Here is a 25,217-nt window from a genome sequence, read left to right as displayed (position 1 = left end):
TGGAGTCTACTTTGGGGGGGAAAAAAAAAAGAGGGGCACCTGGGTGGCTTAGTTGGTTGAGCATCTGGCTCTTGGTTTTGGCTCAGGTCATGATCTCACAATTGTGAGATCAGGTCCATGATCTCACGATTGTGAGATCAGGTCCCGTGTGGGGCTCCCTGCTTTAGCACAGAGTCTCCTTGAAAAATTTTTTTAAAGATTTTTATTTATTTATTTGTCAGAAAGAGAGAGCACAGGCAGGGAAAGTGGCAGGCAGAGGGAGAAGCAGGCTCCCCAGTGAGCAAGGAGCCCAAAGTGGAACTCAATCCCAGAACCCTGGGATCATGACCTGAGCCAAAGGCAGATGCTTAACTGACTGAGCCACCCAGGTGTCCCAGCTCCTTGAGATTCTTTCCCTCTTCCTTTCCTCTGCTCCTCCCTCTACTTGTGCTCTTTTGCTTTCTTTCTCTCTCTCAAATAAATAAAATCTTAAAAAAAAAAACAAAACAACCCTCATAACTAACATCATACTCACTGGTGAAAAACTGGATGCTTTTCCCGAAAGATCAGGTACAAGGCAAAGTGTTCTCAATAAGTTTTAAGATTGCAAATGAGTCCTGATACCAAAGAACTGGAGAAGTATTAATCTAGGAGATTAATACAGGAGGGAGAAAAAGAGAGCCAATTCCTGCAGGAGCAGACAAGAGGAGATGCTTCCATGTGACTCAGGGGTTTTGCAAAATGTTTACAATGACCTACTGGGCCCTACGTGACTTGTCCTGCTACTTACTCTCTAGCCTCAACTACCACTGTGCACCTGCTTACTTTGCTCCAGCCACCCTGGCCTTCTTGCTGTTCCATGGAACATGCCTAGCACACCCCCACTTCAGAACCATTACATTTGATCTTTCTTCTGTATAGAAAAATTCATCCCTTCTTATTAACTGTTTGTTTGGCTCCCTCACTGCTTCAGATGTCAGCTCAAAGATCTGTAAGGTCTTCTCTAATCTATGCAACCTATCAAAAATAACTCCCCCTCTACTCCAGCCCAATCCAGGTACTCCCTATTCTCTTTACCCTGCTTTTTTACCATAGTATTTTACCATCTGTCATATTATAAATGCATTTGTTTCTTTATCTGTTTCCTCCTGACTAGGATGCAAGCTCTACAAGAGAACAAACTTTACTGTGTTATTGTGTTCGGTACTGTATCTCCAGCATTATCGAATGAAGGAATGATTAAATGAATGAATGAAAAGGTGGAAGTGCAGAGGGGGAGGGAGCTTCAGATAGGAAGAGGGACACTTATGCAGTATAACAAGAGGGATGGCAGTTATATGGATATGAGAGCAGATATGATGCTGTATTTGGTGAGAGAAGAAGGTAGTTTTCTTCTAACTGCTTATGTTTTCTCTTTGAAATAAAAATACTTGGAACTTAACATGTCTAAACTCATCCATGATCCTATCCTTCTTTTACAGCCTGTCTGTTCTGTATCCAAAACACCTTCTGAATTCATCCATTTCTGTCTCTGTAGCCACCACCGTGGCCTAGGTTACAATCAACCCTTCCTGAGACTACCGCAATAGCTTCCTATCCTACTCTTACCTGCTTCCAATATCCCCCCTCCTTCAAACTCTTAATCCTTTCTACTCTTCTTTATCCAGCAACAAGAGTGGTCTTCATAAAACAAACCAGGTCTTATTATTCCTCTACTGAATATCCTCTAATGGCTTCCCAATGCACTTAGAATAAGATCCACACACTCACCATAGCCCTAAGGCCCTGCATGATCTGTCTCCTGCTTACCTCTTCTGTCCTACCTCAGGCATCTCTCCCCCTCCCTCACAATGGCTTCTCAGTACCTTGTACACACCAAGATCTACTCAAACTTGGGACCTTTGCACCTACAATATTCCCTTCTCATGGAATGCTCTGGCTCCAGTCATGTCGTGTATGGTTCCTGCACAACTAGAGTGACCAACTCACCCAAATTTGTCTGGGACTTTCCCAGTTTAAGCACTGAAAGGCCCAGGTCATAGGAACCTCCTCAATGGCAGGCAAACTGGGATAGTTTATCAACCTGTTCTCAACTAAATCTCTCTTTCTCAAGGAGGCCTTTCCTATTTATTCCCATTTATGTATTTATTTTTAAAGATTTTATTTATTTGTCAGCAAGAGAGCGCACAAGCAGGGGGGGCAGCAGGCAGTACAAGCAGAGGGAGAAGTAGGCTCCCCACTGAGCAAGGAGCCCAATGCGGGACTCAATCCAAAACCCTGGGATCATGACCTGAGCCAAAGGCAGACACTTAACCAACTGAGCCACCCAGGCATCCCTATTTATTCCCATTTAAAGGTCTCCTTCTATTAGTGTTTATCTCAGTCCCCTTTTTGTTTCCTTCATTATACTTGGACAATTTGCAATGATTAAGTTATCTTGTCTCTTTTGGCAGTCATTTGCAATTTGGCTGAAGTTGGACATTTAGTAATATCTCAAATTTAATGGGGAGGCAGCCCTGCCTCCTGATAAGGAGGCCAAAGGGGGACAAATATTCCTTTTTCCATTCTCTTATAATCAACCAGATATTCCTGACTGGATTTTGAAGATCGAAGAATAACACAAAAGCACAGGGTTGGCTGAGTCTTTTTTATGGCTGCAGCACCACAGTGGAGAATACAGTAGGTGGCAGCAAATGGTCCTGAGCAGTACGGTCCAGCAGCAGGTTGGATGACCTTCTGGGGCAGGGGGCCGGCAATGGTAACACTGAGTATCCAGCCAGTAGGTGGTGACATCCCAAGCACAAAGGCCCCACAGCAGCACTTGTCCTTACCTTGTTTTCCAGCCTTCCTGGTAATTCTGAGTTCTTCAATACCCTCCAGAAAATCCCTTTTCTGCCTGAGGTAACTAGAAATCATTTTCTTTTATTTGCTACCAAGAACCTAACTAGAACATCTATTAACCTGTATACACTTTTGTTGTTGATGTCTCCTTGACAAGAACATGAACTCCAAGAGGGCATAAACCTAGTCTGTATTGTTCACCATTGTATTACGACTGCCAATCACAGGGCCTGACACTTAACAGGTACTCAGTAAATATTTTTTAAATGAAGACATCAGAAATCACTAAGGTTATACAAATCTCCTTGCTTTCTCAGGTATCTATTTCCATTTAGCATCAAAGAGATAAACCCAGTAAGAAAAATCCCTACTCTTTTTGTATTCTATGCTCTGCATATTCCTCTACAGTGTACCCTCAATTGAAAGTAATGCTGTATTCTATGCTCTGCATATTCCTCTACAGTGTACCCTCAATTGAAAGTAATGCTGTAAGAGTCACAATGCATTAAAATGTGCAAATAAGGGGACTTAATATTTTTTAAACACCAAAAAAAAACCCTCAAAAAATACCTCACAGCCAGAAGCTATTCTTCTATATAAACAAACAAAATTTCCAGATTATTTGCTGGGGTCAGTCTATTTTAAACCTACTTTTCTATACTGTCTGTATTATACAACTCAGAATGATGTTTCTAAGATGATGAAAGACCTTCATCAAGGAAAGATTCAATCATGTCCTCTGTACTGTACTTATTGTTTCATAGAAGAGATTAAGCACATTAGATAAATTTTCAACAAGAAAACTGAAAACAGAAAATTATCTTTTTAATCAACATTAAATTTAATTACTAGCTAATACTAGTTGAGACTTAACTGTATCAGCTACATTTTGGAAATATGAAGACTAACATATATTTGTAAGAGCACAACTAAATGTTCACCTTACATTGCTTCCCCCCCCCCCCCCAGAAGGCCTAGCAATCTTTCCCCATGCTAACTATCCCTAAACTTGTTTTTCCACAGATCTACCCTCCATTATCAGTGAGTCCTCAAAAAGGTTTGTTTCAGGAAGGTCACTGTCAATTCTCCCAATATCCATCTTATCTCTTTTCAGGTTATACCTTGGTTCTGTTGTTTTCCCATAAACCACTGACATTTAAAAAAAAACAGGATTTAATACTGTGTTACATAGCAGGGCGCATCGAAATCATTTGGAGGGGCTGTTAAAACAGACTGCTGGGCCCCACCCTCAGTTCCTGATTCAGAAGGTTGGGTTGGGGCCCAGTCATTTGCACTGCTGAGAAATTCCTACCTGATAATGATGGTGCTGCTCCAGGGACATACTTTTTAGAGTGTTCTAGATCTGACTTGCCATTATAGTAATACTAATGACACATGGTAATCTGCACTGGTTTAGACTCAAAAAAATTAAAACTTCAGTTTCTCAGTGGCACAAGCCACATTTTAAATGCTTAAAAGCCACATAGTGGTTACTGTATTGGACAGATATAAAGCATTTCCATCAACTCAGAAAGTTTTACAGAACAGCAGTGTTCTAGATAAATGATTCACCACCCTTCCTAACACTTCAATCCATTCAAACTATGGGTATTCAACCTTACCAAACCTATGCAAAAAGCAAATGTCGGGATGCCTGGGTGGCTCAGTCAGTTAAGCATCTGACTCTTGATTTTAGCTCAGGTCATGATAATGATCTTGTGGTCCTGGGACTGAGCCCTGTGTCAGGTTCTGAGCTCAGTGCAGAGTCTGCTTGGAATTCTCTCTCTCTCTGCCCCTCCCATGCTTGCTCCCTCTTTCTCTTTCTCTCAAATAAATAAATAAATAGATAAATAAACAAATAAAAGCAAATGTCATTATTACATGTTCCCGGGACAATTTTTACCTGCCAGGCATATTCAGTAAAAGACACCCTGATAATGGTAAAAACACCAGCTCGGGAGTCGGGCAGATCTCTCAGCTTAAATCCAGACTCTGCCAATGGCTAACTTTGTGACCTTGGGTAAGAGCCTTTATTCCATGGTCTGATATTCTCCTCCTAAAATGTGATAATATTAAAGAAAAAACAAAAGGGAGAGAAGAAAAAAAATAAAGGGGCATCATACTCCTGTTTCAGGATTGACATGAAAATTAAAAGCAATGATGGATATAAACAGCTCAGCACACAGTGCCCAGTATGAGCAGTCAATAAATGGAACCTACTCTTATTATCTGCCTCTCATTTTTCTTTTCCATTCTTGTCTCCCAAGACACTACTCAAAACACTAAAATCCAGACTACTTACTTCCCCATATGCATACCACATTCTAAAAACTGAAAACCCCTCAGAGAGGGACTTCACAACTTCTTAAATACTTGCACCAAGCTTCTCCTGCACTCCACATTACCCTCTCAGTAAGCAGGGACAAAACAAAACAAAACAAAACAAAAAAACAGCAACAACAACAAAAAAACCCTACAATCCTCCACTTCCTCTACCACCAAGAATTCAAACTTGTCATATCCTCAAACTAACTAAAATTTCTGCTAGCTCTCAAAGTTTCTAAACCAGAGGCTTCTTCCTCCTTGGCAACTTTCAACCACATTATTGTTCTTACCTTACTGAGTCTACCCAGTGAGACATTTGGCTCCTTATCCAGGCTTTGTTTGATTCATCATCATCTACTTCTCTGCTACTTTTTTTCTTTTTTTTAATTTGTTAGTGAGAGAGAGCACAAGCAGGAGGAGCAGCAGGCAGAGGGAGAAGCAGGCTCCCTACTGAACAAGGAGCCCAATGTAGGACTCAATCCCAGGACCCTGGGATCACGACCTGAGCCGAAGGCAGACTTTTCACCAACTGAGCTGCCCAGGTGTCCTATTCTTTGCTACTATCACAATCACTTATGCTAAGTCAACCCCATTTGACGTTTTCATCTGCCAGTGGAAACCTCTAACATTCAATCATCCCTGGAGCTCCAAAGTCTCCAATCTTGCTTCTAGGCAACAGCACACTATGCCATGCAGGTCTATCACATTAAACCTTACAAATGTCACTTTACTAGCTTTTTAATAATTCCTTTCTGAGGTTTCCAAAAGTTGATTATGACTTTCTCCAAATTCTTCAAGACTGTCACCTAACACTCTTCCTCTGAGTCACAGATTACTGCAACTTTCACTTTGCTAAGGACATCAAGGCCATCAAGCATCTCTTCTCTACCAGTCTTTATAACTCCATGCATTTTGGACCTTATACTACAGTAATTAAGCACTTTTACTACACTACATTATAATAATTAAACATTGGTAATTGGCAAGTATTGTTCTAAATGCTTTATGTACAATTAACTCATTTAATCATCACAACAACCCTGTGAAATAGTTATCAAAGCCTTTTCTTTTTTGTAGATTAAGGAAGTGAAGCATATGGGATGCCTGCATGGCTCAGTTGGTTAATCATCTGTCTTCTGCTCAGGTCATGATCCCAGGGTCCTAGGACTGAGTCCCGCATTGGGCTCCTTGCTCACTGGGGAGCCTGCTTCTCCCCCTGCCTGCCACTCCCCCTGCTTGTGCGTGCTCTCTCTGGCAAATAAATAAATAAAATCTTTTTTTGTTTTTAAAGATTTTATTTAACTATTTCACAGAGAGAAACAGCAAGAGAAGGAATATAAAAAGGGGGAGTGCTCAATGTCCAAAAGAGAACATATCTTACTCTCTTTGAATTCCTCCTTCTTTTCAAATTCATTGTAGTGTCAGCACTGCTCTAGTTACTCAAGTTAAAGTTAAAAGCAGCACCCTACGAAACTTCTAGGTCCTTTTTTTTTTTAAAGATTTTATTTATTTATTTGACAGACAGAGATCACAAGTAGGCAGAGAGACAGGCAGAGAGAGAAAGAGAGAGACAGAGGAGGAAGCAGGCTCCCCACGGAGCGGAGAGCCTGATTTGGGGCTCCATCCCAGGACCCTGGGATCATGACCTGAGCCAAAGGCAGAGGCTTTAAGCCACTGAGCCACCCAGGCACCCTCTAGGTCCTTTTTCATACCAGTCTGTCATCCACAGCACTTTTGAGAATCTTGTCATTATCTAGGGTATTGGTTTGCTTACTTACATTGTCTATCTTTTAGACTAGAATAAATGTAAATATGAGCTCCACGGAAGTTAGGAATCTTGACCATCTTAATCACAACTCTGTCCTCAGTTCTGGTATAGCACCTAACTCATATCAGTCTCATAATAAATATTTACCGAATGTTGTTACAGCTTACATTTGTTTTTATTAACAATAAAGTATTATAAAGTGTTTAATACTTAATCATATTCACAACAATCCTACTGAGGAAATATTTCTCATTATTATGTTCTCTGTTTTATAAATGAGAAACTGGGGCGCCTGTGTGGCTCGGTTCTTAAGTGTCTGCCTTCAGCTCAGGTCATGATCCCAGGGTTCTGGGATCGAGCCCCACATCAGGCTCTCTGCTCAGTGGGAAGCCTTTCTCTCCCCCTGCTGCCTCTCCTGCTTGTATTCCCTCTCTCACTGTCTGTCTCTGTCAAACAAATAAATGAAATCTTTAAAAAGAAAAAATGAGAAACTGAGCTTTATACTGGTTAAGTGTCTTTCTCATACTCATAACACTAAATAAGAGAATGAGGACTAGATCCAAGAGCTCAACTATATGACATCTGCCTATTTAATCAATAAATTTAAAAAACACACTCGAGGCACCTGGGTGGCTCAGTGGGTTGGGGCCTCTGCCTTCAGCTCGGGTCATGATCCCAGGGTCCTGGTATTGAGCCCCGCAGCGGGGAGCCTGCTTCCTCCTCTCTCTCTGTCTGCCTCTCTGCCTACTTGTGATCTCTCTCTCTCTATCAAATAAAACAAAATCTTAAAAAAAAAAAAAAAAAACTTAAAAAAAATAAATAAATAAAAAACACACTCATACACATATTTGCTTCACAGAAATGAAGTTGATTTAGAAAAGCCAAATACCTCAGAATCTACCTTTGGCATATCAGTACATGGCCAATAAGCCAAGGTTTCAGGTATGCCTCCCAGCGACACAGGGAGGATATATTGTAAAATAGCTAAAAGTCATGCTAGGTATGTTCCATCCATTACTATTCTTCGGGAGGCATCACTTATACCGAATTACTTTGAGGGTGATGTATTCAAACTACTAACTGGAACCTTCTCACCCAGCAGTAATAAGAATCGCACAGTTGGGGACACCTGGAAGGCTCAGTAGTTGAGCATCCGCTTCAGCTCAGATCATGATCCCAGAGTCCTGGGATTGAGCACATCAGACATCCTGCTCAGCAGGAAGCCTGCTTCTTCCTCTCCCACTCCCCCTGCTTGTATTCCCTCTCTTGCTGTTTCTTGCTGCCAAATAACAAATAAATAAATAAATGCCTAAAAACAAATAAATAAATGAATAAAATAAAAGCCTAAAAAAAAAAAAGAAAGAAAGAATCCCACGGTTACCAATACCCTGTATTATTCAGGTAGCCCTTAGAATATAGAGACCATGTCTTCTTGATCTCTGTAGACCCAGTACAGTGGCTAAAACCCAGGAGATGCACAATATTGTTTATTCAAGAATGAAGGAATAGGGAGAATACAAAGCTATCAGACAGTACCTTACCTTGGCCTCTTCTTGATCTTCCAGAGAAAACTCCATCAATTCATCAGAAGTCTCCTCTGCCTGATCTTCTCCTAATTCTGGATTTTTATCCAATTTTGGAAATGTAGTAATGGGACTGCCCAGATATTTCATTTCACTTTCCAAAAAGTTTCCATTGTCCTGCCAGTTATATGGACAATATTAAAAACTCTTCAGGACCCCTTACATTATACCATATATGAAAATTAATTCAAAATGAATCAAAGACCCAAATGTAAAAGCTAAAACTATAAAACTCTTAGAAGAAAACAGTTGGAAAGTTCATAACATTGGATTTGGCAATGATCTCATTAACATGACACTGAAGCATGGGCCAACAGAAGAAAAAAATGAACAAATTGTACTTAATAAAATTAAAAATTTCTGTGCATCAAAAAATACCACGAAGAAAGTAAAAAGGCAATGTACAAAAGTGGGAGAAAATATTGGCAAACCATTTATCTGATAAGGGATTAATATCCAGAATATATAAAAAACTCATACAGTGCAAAACCAAAAAACCAAAGATTTTTAAAAAGGTGCAGCTGAGGAGTGCCTGGGTGGCTCAACAGGTTAAGTGGCTGCTTTCAACTCAGGTCTTGATCCCAGAGTCCTGAGATCAAGCCCCACATGGGGCTCCCTGCTCAGTGGAGAGCCTGCTTCTCCCTCTCTTTCCGCCTGTCACTCTGCCTACTTGTGCTTTCTCTCTAATAAATAAAATCTTAAAATAAAAAAATATGCCACTGATATGGATAAACAGTATTGTGGTTTCCCCTCAAATACAGAATTATCTTATAATCCACAAATTCCATTTCCGAGTATATACACCAAAGATTTGAAAGCAAGGATTTGAAAAGATATTTGTATACCAATATTCATGGTAGTACTATTTGTAATGGAAAAAGGTAGAAACAACCCAATGTCCATCAACAAATTAATAGATAAACTGAATGTTATACCACTAATTGTCCAAAAGTCAAATTCACAGAGACAGAAAATAGATTAGAGGTTAGCAGGAGCTGGAGGGAGGAAGGAATGGGGGAATTATTTTTTAATGGGTAGTGAGTTTCTGTTCTAAATGATGAAAAAAAACTGGCAATGAATAGTGGTGATGGTTGCACAACATTGTAAATATATTTAATGCCACTGGATTGTACACTTAAAAATGGTTAAAATGGCAAATTTTATGTTATGTATACTTTATCACATTAAAAGATACACACACACACGCACACACGCACGCGCGCACACACATACACACCCCCCCATAGGAGACTTAATCAGTAATTTACCATGCTCTAAGTCTTCCCTTTCTCCAAGAAATCAAAAACCTGAAACATGGTCAATATAATCTACTTATGATGGGCTACGTTAAAATGACTTTTTCCTAGGATTGAGATTAGACCCTAAATCCCTGGAGTATCTTGAATCCACTGTCTATTAAAAGCAACTGAGTGCCTGGGTACCTTAAGACTCCAGTAGCTAAACGGACAAAGGGCACGGTCATTTACTAGGTAAAATGTACATGGCTAATATTCACATGAAATAACTACTAACTGTTTTTTTGTTTGTTTTAAAGATTTTATTTATTTATTTGACAGAGATCACAAGTAGGCAGAGAGGCAGGCAGAGAGAGAGAGGAGGAAGCAGGCTCCCCACAGAGCAGAGAGCCCGATGTGGGACTCGATCCCAGGACCCTGGGATCATGACCTGAGCCGAGGGTAGAGGCTTTAACCCACTGAGCCACCCAGGTGCCCTACTAATTGTTTTTAACATAAAATAAAACATTTATCAATCTAATTAGCAGTTAAAAAATAATAAATCATTTATCCAAAGACCTATAGATTGTTAATGAATATTTATTTTCCTATAACTTTTTTGGAAAGAAATCTGACCATATATATCAAAAATCTTAAAAACATACTCTTTAGGGGCCCCTGGGTGGCTCAGTTTTTAACTATCTGCCTTCAGCTCAGGTCATGATCCCAGGGTCCTGGGATCAAGCCCCGCATCGGGCTCTCTGCTCAGCAGGGAGCCTGCTTCCTCCTCTCTCTCTGCCTGCCTCTCTGCCTACTTGTAATCTCTGTCTGTCAGATAAATAAATAAATAATCTTAAAAAAAATTAGGGTGGGGGAAAAAAATTAGGGTAGGGGAAGACAAATAAAGAATAAAACAGAAAAATTTTAAATGCCCAAGAAATTTTTTCCCTCCTTAAATTGAAACAAATAAAAAGATCAGGGAATGAGTCTCCTCCTTTTCCTGGAGTTACTTCTCCAACCAGCTTTTCTCACCCGAGCCAGCTTAGAAAAATTCAAAGGGTTGTAAATGCAGATCTGCCACCTTATATTCCACAACACCTCAGCAGACCCTTGATGAGGATATTCAGTGACTCACCAGTAGAGAAAGGGGAGACATGTAAGGCCCCCCTTGTCTCGTTTGAAACTTCAGGCTCCTGGGTGCCCACCACTCTGAGGACTTCAAAGTGTTGTTTTCCTGCATAAGAAAAACTACATGGGCTGGAGGAAGATAAGTGTCAGCAAGCCCTGCCGAACACATTTCATCAGATGAAGCCATGAATAACCCCCACAAAACACATTAACTGTAATCAAGGTTGATCCTATATCCTGATGATATAAATTATGGTTTGAATTTGACATATGATATGTAGCTTTGCTTTGGAGGATACTAACTTTATAATCACAAGCCAAAGGATGGGAAGAAGAGGGGAGTCCAACTGGGGAGGGGAAGGTGAGATTTTTAAAAAGTGATCAGGAGAGTATCAAATCAAGAAAAAGTTGATTAGAACAGCCAAAAACATGGGTATAACTTAGTCAATGTGAGAAAGAACAGAGGCTATCTTTTATAAATACTGACCTGGGGAAAAGGATAGGAGCAGGAAATAGAAAAAGATGGCTAGAAAAGAGAATTAGTTGAAGGGATTATTTAGACAATTATCTTAGTAATTAGGTGGCTCTGTGGAGCCCACTTCAATTTAGAACTGATGGAGGGGGACAGCTGGGTGACTCAGTCCATAAGCATCTGACTCTTGGTTTCAGCTCAGGTCAGGATCTCAAAGTCATGGGATCAAGCCCTGCCTCAGGCTCTCCATTCAGCAAGGAGTCTGCTTGGGGATTCTCTCCCTTTCCCTCTGCCTCCCCCCCCCACCCCGCCCCCACCCGCACTCCGCTCTCATTCTCCTTCTGTCTCTAAAATAAACACTTAAAAATCAAACCAAACCAAACCAAAAGAACTGATGGATGGCCTGAGGTTCCAAAAAAGGCCCATGGCTTTTTCAGAATCCAGACTAAAGAATATGGACTAAGGGAGAAATAAGAAATAAAGTAGACCCATATATGAAGCCATGCAAAGAGTATGTTAACAACTTATATACATTACCTTTATCCATTAAAAAAAAAGTTCTAAATTCCCAAACTACAGTAACAGATTTTTTTTTGTCCTTAAATTAATCAACTGAACATGGGTAAAAATGAGGACTTGCTGTGGAAGACTCAGAGCTAGATTTCTATTCTAGGGTCAAATTTTAAAGAGAAAAAACAAACCATAAAGAATTTTTTGCCTGGGGCATCTGGGTGGCTCAGTTGGTTAACTCTCTGCCTTTGGCTCAGGTCATTATCTCAAGAGTACTGGGATGGAGCCCCGCAAGGGCAACGGGCTCTGTGCTCAGCAGGGAGTCTGCTTCTCCCTCCCCCTCTGCCCTTCCCCCCTGCTCATTCCCTCTCTCTCTCTCTCATGGTCTCTCTCAAATAAATAAATAAAAATTTAAAAGAAAAAAATATTTAAAAAAAGAATTTTTGCTTGTAGTGATGCAGTTTGCTTGTCTGAACAATGAAGCATAAGGGTTCTAAGTCTCATAATAATACTGATGAGTTGCTCCCCTCACAGGAAGAAAAGTGCTACTGTATCTAGGTTTACCACTCACATTTTCTTTATTTGTGGATGAGCTACATATTGCATCTTTCTTCCTGTTGCCATGGTCCAAAGCATTTGGAGTGCTACAACGCAGCTGTGCCTACAAGAGAATGTTTTCTGAGAAAATCCAGCATCCTTGGGCCACAGGTGAGCTGGAAAGTCTCTGTCTCCCACCTGAGAAACAAACCCAAACCCAAGAAAGAGACGCTACTCACTGGGCCGCATTTTGTAAGGTGCTGCTGATTCCTGCAGACCAAAAAAAAAAAAAAACTGACAGTCAGTTAACTCCAAATACTGTTTGGTTATTTGTCAGTGGCTTGGGGCATTCCAACTTTTCCTTTCTTCCATGCTAGAAGCTCTGTACCTAGTTGATGTGTCACTTTCAGTAATAATATGTAGGGTGCTGTCTGGTAAATATGAAGATGTTGAGTGACATCCTGGGGATAAGGCCCTCATTTCATGTGCATAACCATATATATACATCAAAGATGATGAGTCTGTCTTACATCTTACATACACACAATTGACTAATTCTCCAGCTTTGGCTATTTGGAGCTAATATGTATTTTTTAAGAATTACTATCCTTGGGGGGCGCCTGGGTGGCTCAGTGGGTTAAAGCCTCTGCCTTCGGCTCAGATCATGGTCCCACGGTCCTGGGATCGAGACCCACATCGGGCTCTCTGCTCGGCAGGGAGCCTGCTTCCTCCTCTCTCTCTGCCTGCCTCTCTGCCTACTTGTGATCTCTATCTGTCAAATAAATAAATAAAATCTTTAAAAAAAAAAAAAAAAAAAAAAGAATTACTATCCTTGGGGCGCCTGGGCGCCTCTGCCTTCAGCTCAGGTCATGATCTCAGGGTCCTGGGATCAAGTCCCGCATCAGGCTCTCTGCTCAGCAGGGAGCCTGCTTCCTCCTCTCTCTCTCTCTGGCTGCCTCTCTGCCTACTTGTGATCTCTGTCTGTCAAATAAATTAAAAAAAAAAAATTACTATCCTTCCTGCCAGGATTTTATCTAGTCTACATGGTTTAGGACATTTTAAGCAAATCAAAGAAACTACAAGAAATCCAAAGTGAAATTTTCACATGTATTATTAAAAATAAGCATGGAGGGGCACCTGACGGGCTTAGTCATTGGAGCATTGACTCTTGATCTCGGGGTTGTGAGTTTAAGCCCCACATTGGGTGTAGAGATGACTTAAAAATAAAATCTAAGGGGCGCCTGGGTGGCTTAGTGGGTTAGAGCCTCTGCCTTTGGCTCAGGTCATGATCCCAGGGTCCTGGGATCGAGCCCCACATCGGGCTCTCTGCTCCGTGGGGAGCCTGCTTCCTCCTCTCTCTCTCTCTGCCTGCCTCTCTGCCTAGTTGTGATCTCTGTCTGTCAAATAAATAAAATAAAATAAAATAAAATAAAATCTTAGGGCATCTAGGTGGCTCAGTTGGTTAAGCAACTGCCTTCGGCTCAGGTCATGATCCCGGGTCCAGGGATCAAGTCCCACAATGGGCTCACAGCTCCACAGGGAGTCTGTTTCTTCCTCTGACCTTCTCCCCTCTCATGTTTTCTCTTGTTCTCTCTCTCTCTCTCTCTCTCAAATGGATAAATAACATCTTTAAAATAAAATAAAATCTTTTTTTAAAGTATTTTATTTATTTATTTGACAGAGAGAGATATCACAAGTAGGCAGAGAGGAAGGCAGAGAGAGGGGGAAGCAGGCTCCCCGCTGAACAGAGAGCCCGATGCGGGGCTCGATCCCAGGACCCTGAGATCATGACCTGAGCCGAAGGCAGAGGCTTAACCCTTTGAGCCACTCAGGTGCCCCTAAAATAAAATCTTTTAAAAAATAAATAATTCAATAAAAATTTCAGAAGTCAAAGAATGCTTTCACTAGTGCACCATAGTGGCACCTAATTCACCAAAATATCAAAGAACAAAGTTCTAAGAAGATTAAAACAGTCAAATGGAAACCTAAGAAGTTAAGAAGTTGAATTAAAATTACTTTTCATTCCTTGAGGATTTCCCCAGTTGAACATGTTAGATCTCCAACAAAGAATCCCCATGAATAATAATAATAAACATTATAAAATGTTCGGCATGTGCTAAATTTCATCCTTACAAGACCAGTTATGGGAAGTATTAGTATTATTTCCATTGTTATTTATTACAAATGAAGAAACTGAGGTCCAGGGAAGTTCAGAAACTTTTCAGAGTCACAGCTGGTGAAATAGAAAACCACTGGAATCTAGATGCTCTAACATAGCCCTACTCACATGCAGGTAACAGCCGAAGCCTAAACGTAATATATCATTTTCTTTCATTTTTTAAATATAACACAAACTGTATGTAATGGTTAAAATGAACTATTTAGACCTGGGAAACTTAAAAAAGCTTTCAAAGGAAGGGCCTGGGCTTTCAAGCCCACTTACACCCAAAGCAAAAGGTTCTATATTCTATAAAGTCTGCGTAGGATAAAATCTCTGTGCCACTGCTGAAAAGGTTTTAGCAAGGGGTTCATTTAGCAAAAGAACTTACATCCCAGCTAAATGTATTTCCTGAGGTCCTTTAGAATCCAAGTGACCTGTAATCAGATGTGAAGAGTTATTTTTGTCCATGCATTCTGTCTTTCCTTCTGGTTTTCTTCATTTCTTAATTTCAAAAGCTGATGTTTTGAAAACAAAGGCTCTTGATAAGTACTAAGTATACAGTACAAGGTACAAGTTCATGAAAACTTAAGAATTTATGTGTGTCGCAAAGAAAAAACGCTGTGAAAACAGGGCCCTACCCTAAACAACAGAGATTTTTTTTTCTCATGAGGAGAAAATGATGCTTATCACTCAGGAAATCTGAAAGTAGAACAAATACTAAAATGGTTGACCAGTTATTCCTTTTGGACTCAGACTCTACAAAAACAAAAGAATTAGTTAACAAATATTTATGTTTGTTTCTTTGCCTTTGCTGAGATTAGAGTAGAGCATAAGACGTCTAGTTTTAATTACTACTTTCATTCCTACCATCAGTTAGTCAACAAAATATTCCTTTCTGTCTACATTTTTCAAATGCGAAGTGACTCTTATTAATGATATTACATTTCTCTTCTTGGCTTATCATTCTCAAAAATCCACTAAGTACCCACAGAATTCCAACTTCAAGGATCTCTACCTACTTTTACCACCTTCCATCTCTATCCAACTACACTGTCCTCTCCATTAAAAGCTGTTCTTTCCCTTGAGGCCTTTACCTCCTTTCTCCTTACCAGTTTCATCAAGGTCTGCAGAAGTGGTAAGTTGATTGGCAGACATTTCTCCACCACCGCTAAGATTCGAAAGATCAAGGCAACATTTCAGGGTACCTCTATTGAGACACAATAGTACATCAAGATTCCTATTTGGCTGTAGTATCCTTAAAAGGCAAAGATTACATTATCCTCTTCATCTGAAACACCCCTCAATAGTCATTCACACCATCTGAACAGTGTCCAAATAAATCTAGCTGCTTTTTGGCAATACTTCAGAGTAGGCTGAGAAAAATCTCCCACTTTTCTCTACTCCAATAATTTGCATGTCATTTCCTCCTCACCAACAGAGTGAGACAAGTAATTTTTTTAAATTCGAGAACCAAAGATTATTGGCTGAAGTCAATCTTGACCCCACAACTTCTCCCCTAAGCACTGTGAGCAAACAGATTTGATTTCTCCCTTGGAGTCTCTAGTACTTCTCAGGTCTATAACTCTCCAACTTTGTTTGCTAGCTGAGGCATCAGAGCATGGCATGACCAGAATTTAAATAACACTAATATTAATACTAATAAAACAACCAACTCATTTAATGCAATAGAGTTTTCAAAGACTTGTGCCAGACATCACATCATTTGATTCTCTCAAGATCATGGTAAGATAGGAAGAGATTATTTCTATGTCATAAAAAGAAACCTGAGACTCAAGGGTAACACGGTTAATGAAGGGCAGGTTTTAAAACTTCACCTCTGATCTTTGAGTCAGGATAAGTTTTTAAAAACCCAAAGGCTATTCAGGAAAGCAAAGGAGATAAAGTGTGAAAAGTGAATTTACCCAGACAAAACGCTTAGGTTTGCAGAATCACCAAAGAGTTTGTTCACCGGACTTCTAGGGAGATCTGGACAGGTGGTAAAGGAAGTGTCTCTCTCCAGGAGCAGGTTTAATATCTTCCTCCGACTAGATCTAAAACTGGGTCCAGAGCTGGGGCATTCCTCCTCTCTTGCTGATGAAATGAATTCTGCAGACATGGCCTCTGAAACCTAAGGAAAAAAATAAATAAGTAAAGCCTAGCTAAGGGGTGAACCTCATCTACATAGGTACCCCACAGACTGTCCAGTGTTCACAACCTCCTCCACTCTTCACAGCAGCGGCCCAGCGGCTCTTACTGCAGGAGGGGCATCGCAATCCCAACTGATGAATCACACACAGGTCCCCCTGAAGGTGAAATCGCACGTGCTCCAAGCGGCTTGACCTTTTCCTCCCAGCCTGGACTTAACTAGAGGCAAACGTAGGACTTTTTTTTTTTTTCCCCCCTTCAAGTCAGGTCGGCAACCTAACGTGGGACTCGAACTCATCACCCCAAAATCAACAGTCCCGCGTTCCATCGACTGAGCCAGCCAGGCCCTCCAAACCCCAGACTTTAAAAAAGGAATGAAAGAGGGCTTTTATTTGTTCGGGGGCCACACAGCTAATGGCTCATGGCAAGGAAGGAATTCGGGTCTCTTAATTCGCGACAATGACTATTGGGTCCCCTGAAGTTCTGTTTGTGAGACCCCGACCGGACCCTGAGGGGACGCTAGGGTCTCTGATTCCGGTGGAGAAGTCTCCGCGCTTACCTCAGGAGAAACGGAAGGGGGAAGTCAGTCACAAGTGAAGCGTTGAGTAGAATGAAAAGAAATCTGAGTAAAGGAGTCAATTAACCAGACTACAATTCTGCTTCTAGACAGGATAGGCTCGAGACGAGGTTTGCGTTTCTCCCAGGAGAGGGTCAAAGTTACAGCCTCGGTGCAAGAATATCAACAGTCGCAGGTCCCGGCTGTTCAAACCTTCCGCCTTCCCCATAAACCTATCCCATTCACCTCAAAACTATGCCAGCCAATCTGCGCGCTCCCGCAGACGTCCACGGCCAATCGTTTGGCTCTACATCACCAGGCGTGAGCTTGCTTTGGAAGGAACACAATATGCCCCGCCCCACCGTCAGAGAAAGATGCCCATTGGCCCATCAGCGTACGGCGAGCCCCGAGGTAAGCCCCGCTGCGCTGAGTGCCTGGCACACCATTGGCTTTCTCTCTGGCCAATCGCCACAGCCTTCCCGAGCTCTCCGTTCCCTTAGTCCCTCCAGCCCCGGGAGATTTAAACTGCACTTCGTGAGCAATTATCACTCTTTAGGGTAATATCTGGGGAGATTTGTTTGGATGCAGGGTGTTTTAAACGTTTCTCTTTCCTTACTTCTTTCTTGTGTGGTTACGTGGGTCTTTTCCTCTTCGTTTTGCTTGACTTCCCTTGGAGATATGGAGACTTTGCCACTGGTATGGCAGATGTTGAGACGAGACAGGTGTGTGTGCTTATTAAGCTGAGCAGCACTGTCCGCTTCCGACAGCGTTCCTTGTTCCGTGTTCCTTTTATAGCGCGGCGTCTTCTAGACGCTAGGTTGTGTAGGATAAAGGAAGTTTCTTTTGAGGGCTGTTTATGGAAATGTGGACACTGATGAGGTGATGTTAAAAAAATTCTCCCCCCCCCCACCCCGCCAAAGTTTATTTGTCTTTGTAATCTCTACACCCAATGTGGGGCTCAAACTCAGGATCCCAAGATCAAGAGCCCCATGGTCTTCTGACTCAGCCAGCCAGGCGCCCCAAGAACTTATTCTTGTATTTTTTCAAGAATTAATTCTTTTCAAAATATATTTTATTTATTTATTTGAAAGAGATCACAAGTAGGCAGAGAAGCAGGCAGAGAGATAGGAAGGGAAGCAGGCTCCCCAGCGAGCAGAGATCCCGACGCGGAGCTCGATCCCAGGACCCCAGGACCACGACCTGAGCCGAAGGCAGAGGCTTTAACTGACTGAGCCACCCTGGCTCCCCTCAAGAATTAATTCTTTTTTTTTTTTTTTAAGATTTATTTATTTGACAAACAGATCACAAGTAGGCAGAGAGGCAGCCAGAGAGAGAGAGGAGGAAGCAGGCTCCCTGCTGAGCAGAGAGTCCGATGGGGGGCTGGATCCCAGGACCCTGAGATCATGACCCGAGCGGAAGGCAGAGGCTTTAACCCACTGAGCCACCCAGGCGCCCCAAGAATTAATTCTTAAAGTTGAATATTTGAATAATCCTATGGGAGTACTCGTGGGCATAGATAAAACAAGATTTGCCATGAGTATTAGCTGATGGGTAACTAGGGATCACTACTCTCAACGTTTAACATACATACTAATCATTTGGGGATTTTAAAATTCAGGTTCTGATTCAGTAGGTCTGAGTTGGGCCCAAGATTCTGCACTTGTAACAATCTTGCAGCTGATGCTGATGCAGCGGTTCTGTGAGCCTACTTTGAGTAGCAAAACATTATGCTGTGCTCTTCTATTTTTGAAATTTTCCATAACAAAAAAAAGTTCAAAATAACCTGGAAGCTCTTTAAAATGCAAGCCTCCAAAATGATGATTCAATAAGTTGAGGGTGGGATCTAGGAATTATCAAAGCTCCCAGGGGCTACTCGTGCTGTTGGCTTGCAGACCAGTCTGAGAAACAAATCAGAAATACAACCTTTATCTTTGAGAAACAGTTAAGTCAGATATACAATCTTTATCTAGTGTCCGCATCTTGGTGGTGGTACAGTGTAGTCAGCCAGGTTTTATCCTAATACTCTTTCATCTGCAGAATCTGCTTCCCCAGAAAGGAAGTGTGTGAAGAGTCTTTGTTCTCTGGGATTGAGATGGTGAGTGTGGGAGTCAGCACAGAGCCCTGCCATGCCAGGTGAGTTTGAAAACCAGACTGGGGGTTAAGGAGTATGTGGGGGATGAGTTAGTTTCTGCTTTGATAACCATAATCACACTTCATGGGGCCACTGTATACTTCCCCCGCAGGTGGGAGGTAGAGACAGATGAAACTGTTCTACAGCGGCGGCAGAAACAGATAGATTATGGCAAGTGCACACCTGGTTACCAGTGTTTCCTGCAGCAGATCCCCAAGTGAGTGCAGTTGTGGGTGGTCACAACAACAGTGTCATCCAAGTGGCTTTGGTTCAATGTAGGGTGATGGAAAGATACTAGAATCTGAGTGTTCTCACAAAGTTACATCATTACTACAACTAATTCTCTTGCACTGTAGCCCCAAAAATAAGTTTTCAAGATTTTTTTTCAAATAGAACAAATCATACTTGGCCAATGAGAATTTTTAAAGTTCTATTTAGTTTGCTATGAAGTTTTTTCTTTCTAACCATTTTTACCTCATACCTCCAGCTGACTTCACTAATTACAACATACTTGCCTAATTACATGTAAGTTTCCATGCACACATGCATGCTAAGTGTATAAAAAGGTAGCATGTATTTTAAAGAGATGTCAGATATTGTCTTTATATCTACCTTGACTTCTGAGAGAGTTGAAATATCTAAATTATCTTTCCCAGAAGAATATTAGGAATTTAGGAAGTTAGGTGCTTAATCCCATCTGAAGATTTATTTTTTCTGATTGAATTGAGGGCATTGGTCCTACCTCACTCTCAGGAAATCCCTGAGTCTCCAAATTCACTGTGATAAACAATGAGCTGTGCCCCTTTATCTTGACCTGAGTCTGACAAATATTTGTCATTGCCAGGGCCAAGCGACAGCCAGGACTTCACCCTCAAACACCAAACAAGAAGAGGAGATACAGCCGTCGCTCCTGGGATGCCCAGATCAGGCAGTGGAGAAGAGCCCTACATTCCTGGGACCCCCCCCAGCCAGCCTCTGTAGGGCAGGATGTCTGAGGGGTGTGTGCATTATTCTTGGTTTGTTGTTTGAGTGGTGGACTGAGCCCAACCTTTCCTCAATTTGCAGAGGTTTAGCTTTTACAGCCTGGAAAGGGAGAGTGTCAATGAGGTGTATGTTCCTCAGACTCTGCTACCTTCCTAGGCAGGGAATGGAGGAACTCTTAGAGCCAATGGGTTCCACCCCTTTGGATGACCTCCTGAATGACTGGTTCCAGGCCCTGGAACCCTCACCAAATCCAGATGGAGGCCAGAAGGGAGCCCAGGTAGTACCCTCTTCTAAAACCCATTGGAGGGGAGCCTGGGTGGCTCAGCGGGTTAAAGCCTCTGCCTTCAGCTCAGGTCATGATCTCAGGGTCCTGGGATCGAGCCCCACATCGGGCTCTCTGCTCGGCAGGGAGCCTGCTTCTTCCTCCTCTCTTCCTGCCTCTGCCTGCTTGTGATCTCTGTCTGTCAAATAAATAAAATCTTTAAAAAAAATAAAAAAAAAATAAAACCCATTGGAGCAGGTTTAGAAATGGGGTCTGGCCCATGAGGTAACCATTAGTTGGTGTTCATGGTAGTATTCGAAGAAAAATGGGGCAGCAGGAAAAAATAGGACATAAATAAAGAATTTGAGAACTAAAGGTGACATAAGGAGATTTATGCCTCAACCGTAGTTGGTAATGGTGGGAAAGTTGGGTTGCATTGAAGGTTATTTTATACTTTATACTAAAGTATACTTTATACTTGATAAAGTATACTTTTATACTTGATCTTTCTTGGAAATGAGAACTTGAAAGGCGACATGAAGGGTTTGGGGTGTTTATTTTTCTTTTAAGTGTCTCAATTTATTTCCGTGTTTCGGAATAAGCCAGTACTAACTTTACTTCTTATTCTCAATTATTGAACCTTTTTTTTAAGATTTTATTTTATTTTTTTATTGAATTTCTAAAAAAAAGATTTTTAAAATTTACTTGACAGAGCGATAGAGAGCACAAGTAGGCAGAGTGGCAGGCAGAGGGAGAGGGAGAAGCGGACTCTCCACAAAGCAGGGAGTCCAATGCAGGGATCAATCCGAGGACCCTGGGATCATGATGACCTGAGCTGAAGGCAGCTGCCAACTGACTGAGCCACCCAGGCATCCCAATCACTGAACTTTATTAAGTATGGTTAATAATAAAAATAAGTATCACCAAGTGGTGAAAATCAAGGGCTTTAGAGCCTCAAGGACTGCATTGTAATATTACGTTGGCCCACCACATGGGCAATCACTTAATCTCTCCGACCATTTCATCTGTCAAATAGGGAGATTTGTCTCATTTGATGATTCTAAGAAAAAATGAGAATACATATTTAAAGTAAGTAGTATAGTGCCTGGCACATAGTGCTCCACAACAGCAATTATTGGAAACCATGTGTCCTATACTTCATGGCCTCTTTTGCCAAGGGATTTGAAATGTGCAAGTAAAGGAAATGTGCAGTGCATCTTCTCTCCACCCCCATTTTCTTGATAAATAGCTCACTTTCCCTCTACTCTTCTTTTTCAGTTTGCAGATTCGGTGGCTCCTGCCTACTCCCTTCCCTGGCTCTGTGAGGAAGAGCCCCACCACTGGTTCTACTTTCTAGCTCATCACAGTTATATATCTGTCCCAGATTTGAGTGGGGCACAAAATACTTAGAGAAAACAGATGTCTTTCAAGGGACATGTTACTAAGTGTAATAGTGAAGATTACTTGCATTACTGCTACTTCCCAATTAAAAAATAATCTTAAACTGCCCTACAAAGAAATCACAACATGAAGGCATTATTTAAAACTTCTTTTCCCATTTTTGCCTGCTTTTCTAAACCTTCTTTGATAGCTGAGACTCAAATTTACATAAGAGCCAGTAACCATTTAGCTGTTCCCCAGCCTATTCCCTACTAACGTCTACGTTCAGTCTTTTCAAAAAAGACTTAAACTTTGGCTGAGGTGGGAGGTGGTGGTAGTGGTGGAAATTTAATAAAGGGTGGCATCCTCTTCCTGAAGAGGAAATACAAAGCTATCAACATCTTTTACACAAGCTGCCTCTTTCCTTCCTCCCTCCCTTTCTGTCTTAAGGAAAGTGGTCCAGCTGTAACCACCATACTCCCCCCGCCCCCCCCACCCCCGCAAGCAACTGAACCGCCTATGATGTCATAATCACAACCCCATTACCTCATCCTGCTGGGGGGTGGGGGTGCGTAGAGGAAGGAGGAGGAGTGAACAGCCCTGGGCCCACCTCGGCTTTACAAAGTGTTTTGGGTGAGGGTTAATTACTGAACCAATTGGGAACGGCCCCGCAACCGTTGCAAGTCTGAGGTTTATAAGGCTCGAGGCGATCGGGCAGCTGGAAGAGGGGCTCCTGGGACTCAGAGCAGGCCCTAATCGGCTCTTGGACTACATTTCCCAGAAGCCTTCACGCCGCGGACGGGTCCTCTGCTGGCGGAAGGGGGATTCCTTCTGAGAGGCGGCCGTAGAGGGCGGGACAGGAGAGCAGGTAAGAGGAACTCTGGCTATTTCTGTTACGCGGCCGGAATCGAGTAGGGAGCCGTACTTGGGCCAATGTCGGAACCGAGGCCGAGGGAAATGGCTTTGTTTACCTTCGACCGACACGGTCTCCCCCGCGGGTTTGGAGATGTGCCGCCAACTGGGCCCGTCCACCTTCTGCAATATTTTGGAGGGGGTGACTCGATAGTGAGGCAACCACGTTCATCCCTAAATCAAAGATCCTGGCTCATTCCCGGCAGGACTTTCTAAAAAAGACTTTGAGAGAGAAATGACGCGGGTTCGAGCCAACGCGGATGGCTCAGGGCGATTTTGCGATCCAGAGCGATCCCCCACTCTCCTTAGGGGCCCGTTGGTTCGTGCCGGTGCCTTTTAAGGGCACCGTGGGGCGAACGGAGCGCTCAGAGCTGCTCTGGCCGCGGCCCTGGGAGCTGGAGGAGCCGCGGTAGGTGGCGAGGGCAGGTGGCGCTGGGGCCTCGGGGCGGGCACCTCGACCGTCCCTCCCTCCTTCCCTCTTTCCCTTCCCCCAGCCCGGTCGCGCGCGCTGCACGGCCTCTCTGGACGCCTCCGCGGGGAGAGCACGGGACCTGGTGGGGGAGGGGTTGGCGGAGTGCTAAGTCCCAGACCCTCTACATCCCCTGCGTCCTGAGTTCGCTTCCCGCGGCCAGATGATGGAAGCTGATTGGGAAGAGGCGAAAGACAGCCCCCCTGAGCGAGCCCTGGTGCCCCCCCTAGGGGCTAGCGGACGCCCCATGCCCCACCCCGCAGGGACAGGCAGGGCAACCGAGGGAGAGGCTGAAGACTGGAGGAGGGGGCCTACCCCTTTTGCTTCTTCATCCGGGTGGGGGGAGGGGTGCTCCCCACTTGTCACCCCTATCCCCGCCAGAGCCATATGGAGGAAGAGCAGTCAGGTCCCCACTTACCTGTTCATGCACCTCCCTGCCTCCCTCATGTTTTCCTTTAGTGTCCCCCAGAGGTGTGGGTCTGGGACCTGGGGGGAAGGTCCCCAGGGGATTTGTGACTCTCCTCCCCCTTGGTCTGACTTGATCCTAGGTTCTCCAGGTTTCAGCACAGCCTCAGCATCCCTAAAACCCGAATGTCAGGGGCTCCTACCATCCAATAGGAAATGGGGTGGGGGTCCAGTCTTTATTTTAGGGGGCTGATGGTGGAGGGAAAGCCTGGATTGAGAGTTGGGCCTGGTGGGGTGGTGGGGAGGGCCTAGCGGCCTGCTACTCTGTGAAGGGCTGAGCCCTGTGCCAGTTGTTAAGCTGAGAAGTTTTAACTTGTTTAGTGAACATTCAGGGCTGCGTCTGCCCCTCAGATATACAAAATGGAAGGGAAGGAAGGCGGCAAGAGAGGGTTTCTTACACTTTTTTCTATGCCTGCCTGAGAAAGAGGAGGCCCCTCGCGGAGCTGGTTTGCCTTCTTTTGTGTCCTGGTTTGATTCCTTATGGCTTCCGTTCTGTTCCCCCTCTCAGCCTGGCCTGTTTTAGGAAACTCAGGCTGAGAGTATCAGTTGCGTGGTGGTAGTTGCATTGTTCCAATTACCGCCGTGTGTGGCCACATCCCAACAATTAAAATGCAGAAAAACACAAAATCACTCTCTTCACTTGATCCCAGAGAGGGCTGGGAGTTCGCTGTTTGGCCAAATGCCTCATGAAAAGCTTGAAAGAGTTTGCTTCACTCCCTGCTCTTCATGGCTGGTCAGCCTGAGGCCTGGGATCTCTGGGGTAAAAGCTTGCAATTAGGCTCCCTGTCTAGTTGATCTTTTGGGGGCAGAGTTAAGAAACCAAGAGGGAAGTGATATAAGCTTTAGCTTTTCCTACAAGAACATAGGGGAAGCCACTGAAGGGAGCTCTCAGGAAGCTGGAACTTCGTTCAGGGTGGTAATAATAATTATGCATGAAAATGATAGTTAACTGTAATGATGATTGACTTCTCCCACAGCTTCCAAAAAACTACAGATAGATCTACATGTAGTTCTTTGCTCTTCCTTACCTACCTCTCTCTGAGGTGGGAATGTGGTAGAGATGATTCCCTCTTTTTGCAAAGTAGAAAGTGATCTGCCTCCAAGGTCACAGGAGATCCGTTTTGGGCTTCCCTAGGTGTTCAGGTGAGGGAGGTTGGTATCCAGCCAAATGGATAAACCCAATTGCCTTCTTCATCTTAATGATACTATCACTTGTGGCATTCTTAGGCTGTGTAAAGCAACAAACAGGAGGGTTTGAGAAACAGCAGTCTATGTGGACTCCTGATTTGTACAGGCTGGATGGTATGCTTTTTGCATTTTGATATTTTGTGTTATAGTGTACCTGTGACAGATTAATAAGACAAGATTTTTTTT

At 43.0% G+C, this 25,217-nt stretch overlaps 1 protein-coding gene and 1 pseudogene across 3 annotated transcripts in view; one reads left to right on the top strand and one right to left on the bottom strand.

The window, feature by feature from the left end:
• Nucleotides 1-17,489, bottom strand: part of CDC25C (cell division cycle 25C) — a 29,971-nt gene extending 12,482 nt beyond the window's left edge. Inside the window, exons 1-8 of one of the 2 annotated variants that reach the window (XM_080804464.1) lie at nt 17,244-17,489; nt 16,462-16,667; nt 15,649-15,746; nt 14,928-14,973; nt 12,618-12,648; nt 12,413-12,502; nt 10,867-10,965; nt 8,455-8,613 (exon numbers count right to left, since the gene is read on the bottom strand). In XM_080804464.1, coding sequence (XP_080660590.1) covers nt 8,455-8,613; nt 10,867-10,965; nt 12,413-12,502; nt 12,618-12,648; nt 14,928-14,973; nt 15,649-15,746; nt 16,462-16,655 — 717 coding nt within the window. In that variant the 5' untranslated portion in view covers nt 16,656-16,667; nt 17,244-17,489. The remainder of the gene's footprint in view (nt 1-8,454; nt 8,614-10,866; nt 10,966-12,412; nt 12,503-12,617; nt 12,649-14,927; nt 14,974-15,648; nt 15,747-16,461; nt 16,668-17,243) is intronic. The other variant, XM_080804465.1, reaches the window with a different exon arrangement.
• Nucleotides 17,490-19,332: 1,843 nt separating this feature from the next.
• Nucleotides 19,333-22,027, top strand: LOC308343327 (oocyte-specific histone RNA stem-loop-binding protein 2-like; annotated as a pseudogene). Its single transcript has 5 exons — nt 19,333-19,373; nt 19,484-19,588; nt 20,216-20,369; nt 20,512-20,635; nt 21,896-22,027. The product of its transcript is annotated as an oocyte-specific histone RNA stem-loop-binding protein 2-like (transcript).
• Nucleotides 22,028-25,217: the final 3,190 nt, after the last annotated feature.

This window comes from Martes martes, assembly GCF_963455335.1.
Source record: "Martes martes genome assembly, chromosome: 5".
Classification (NCBI taxonomy): Eukaryota; Metazoa; Chordata; class Mammalia; order Carnivora; family Mustelidae; genus Martes; species Martes martes.
The sequence above is the reverse complement of the archived record's forward strand: the minus strand, read 5'-3'. Positions and strand labels throughout refer to the sequence as shown.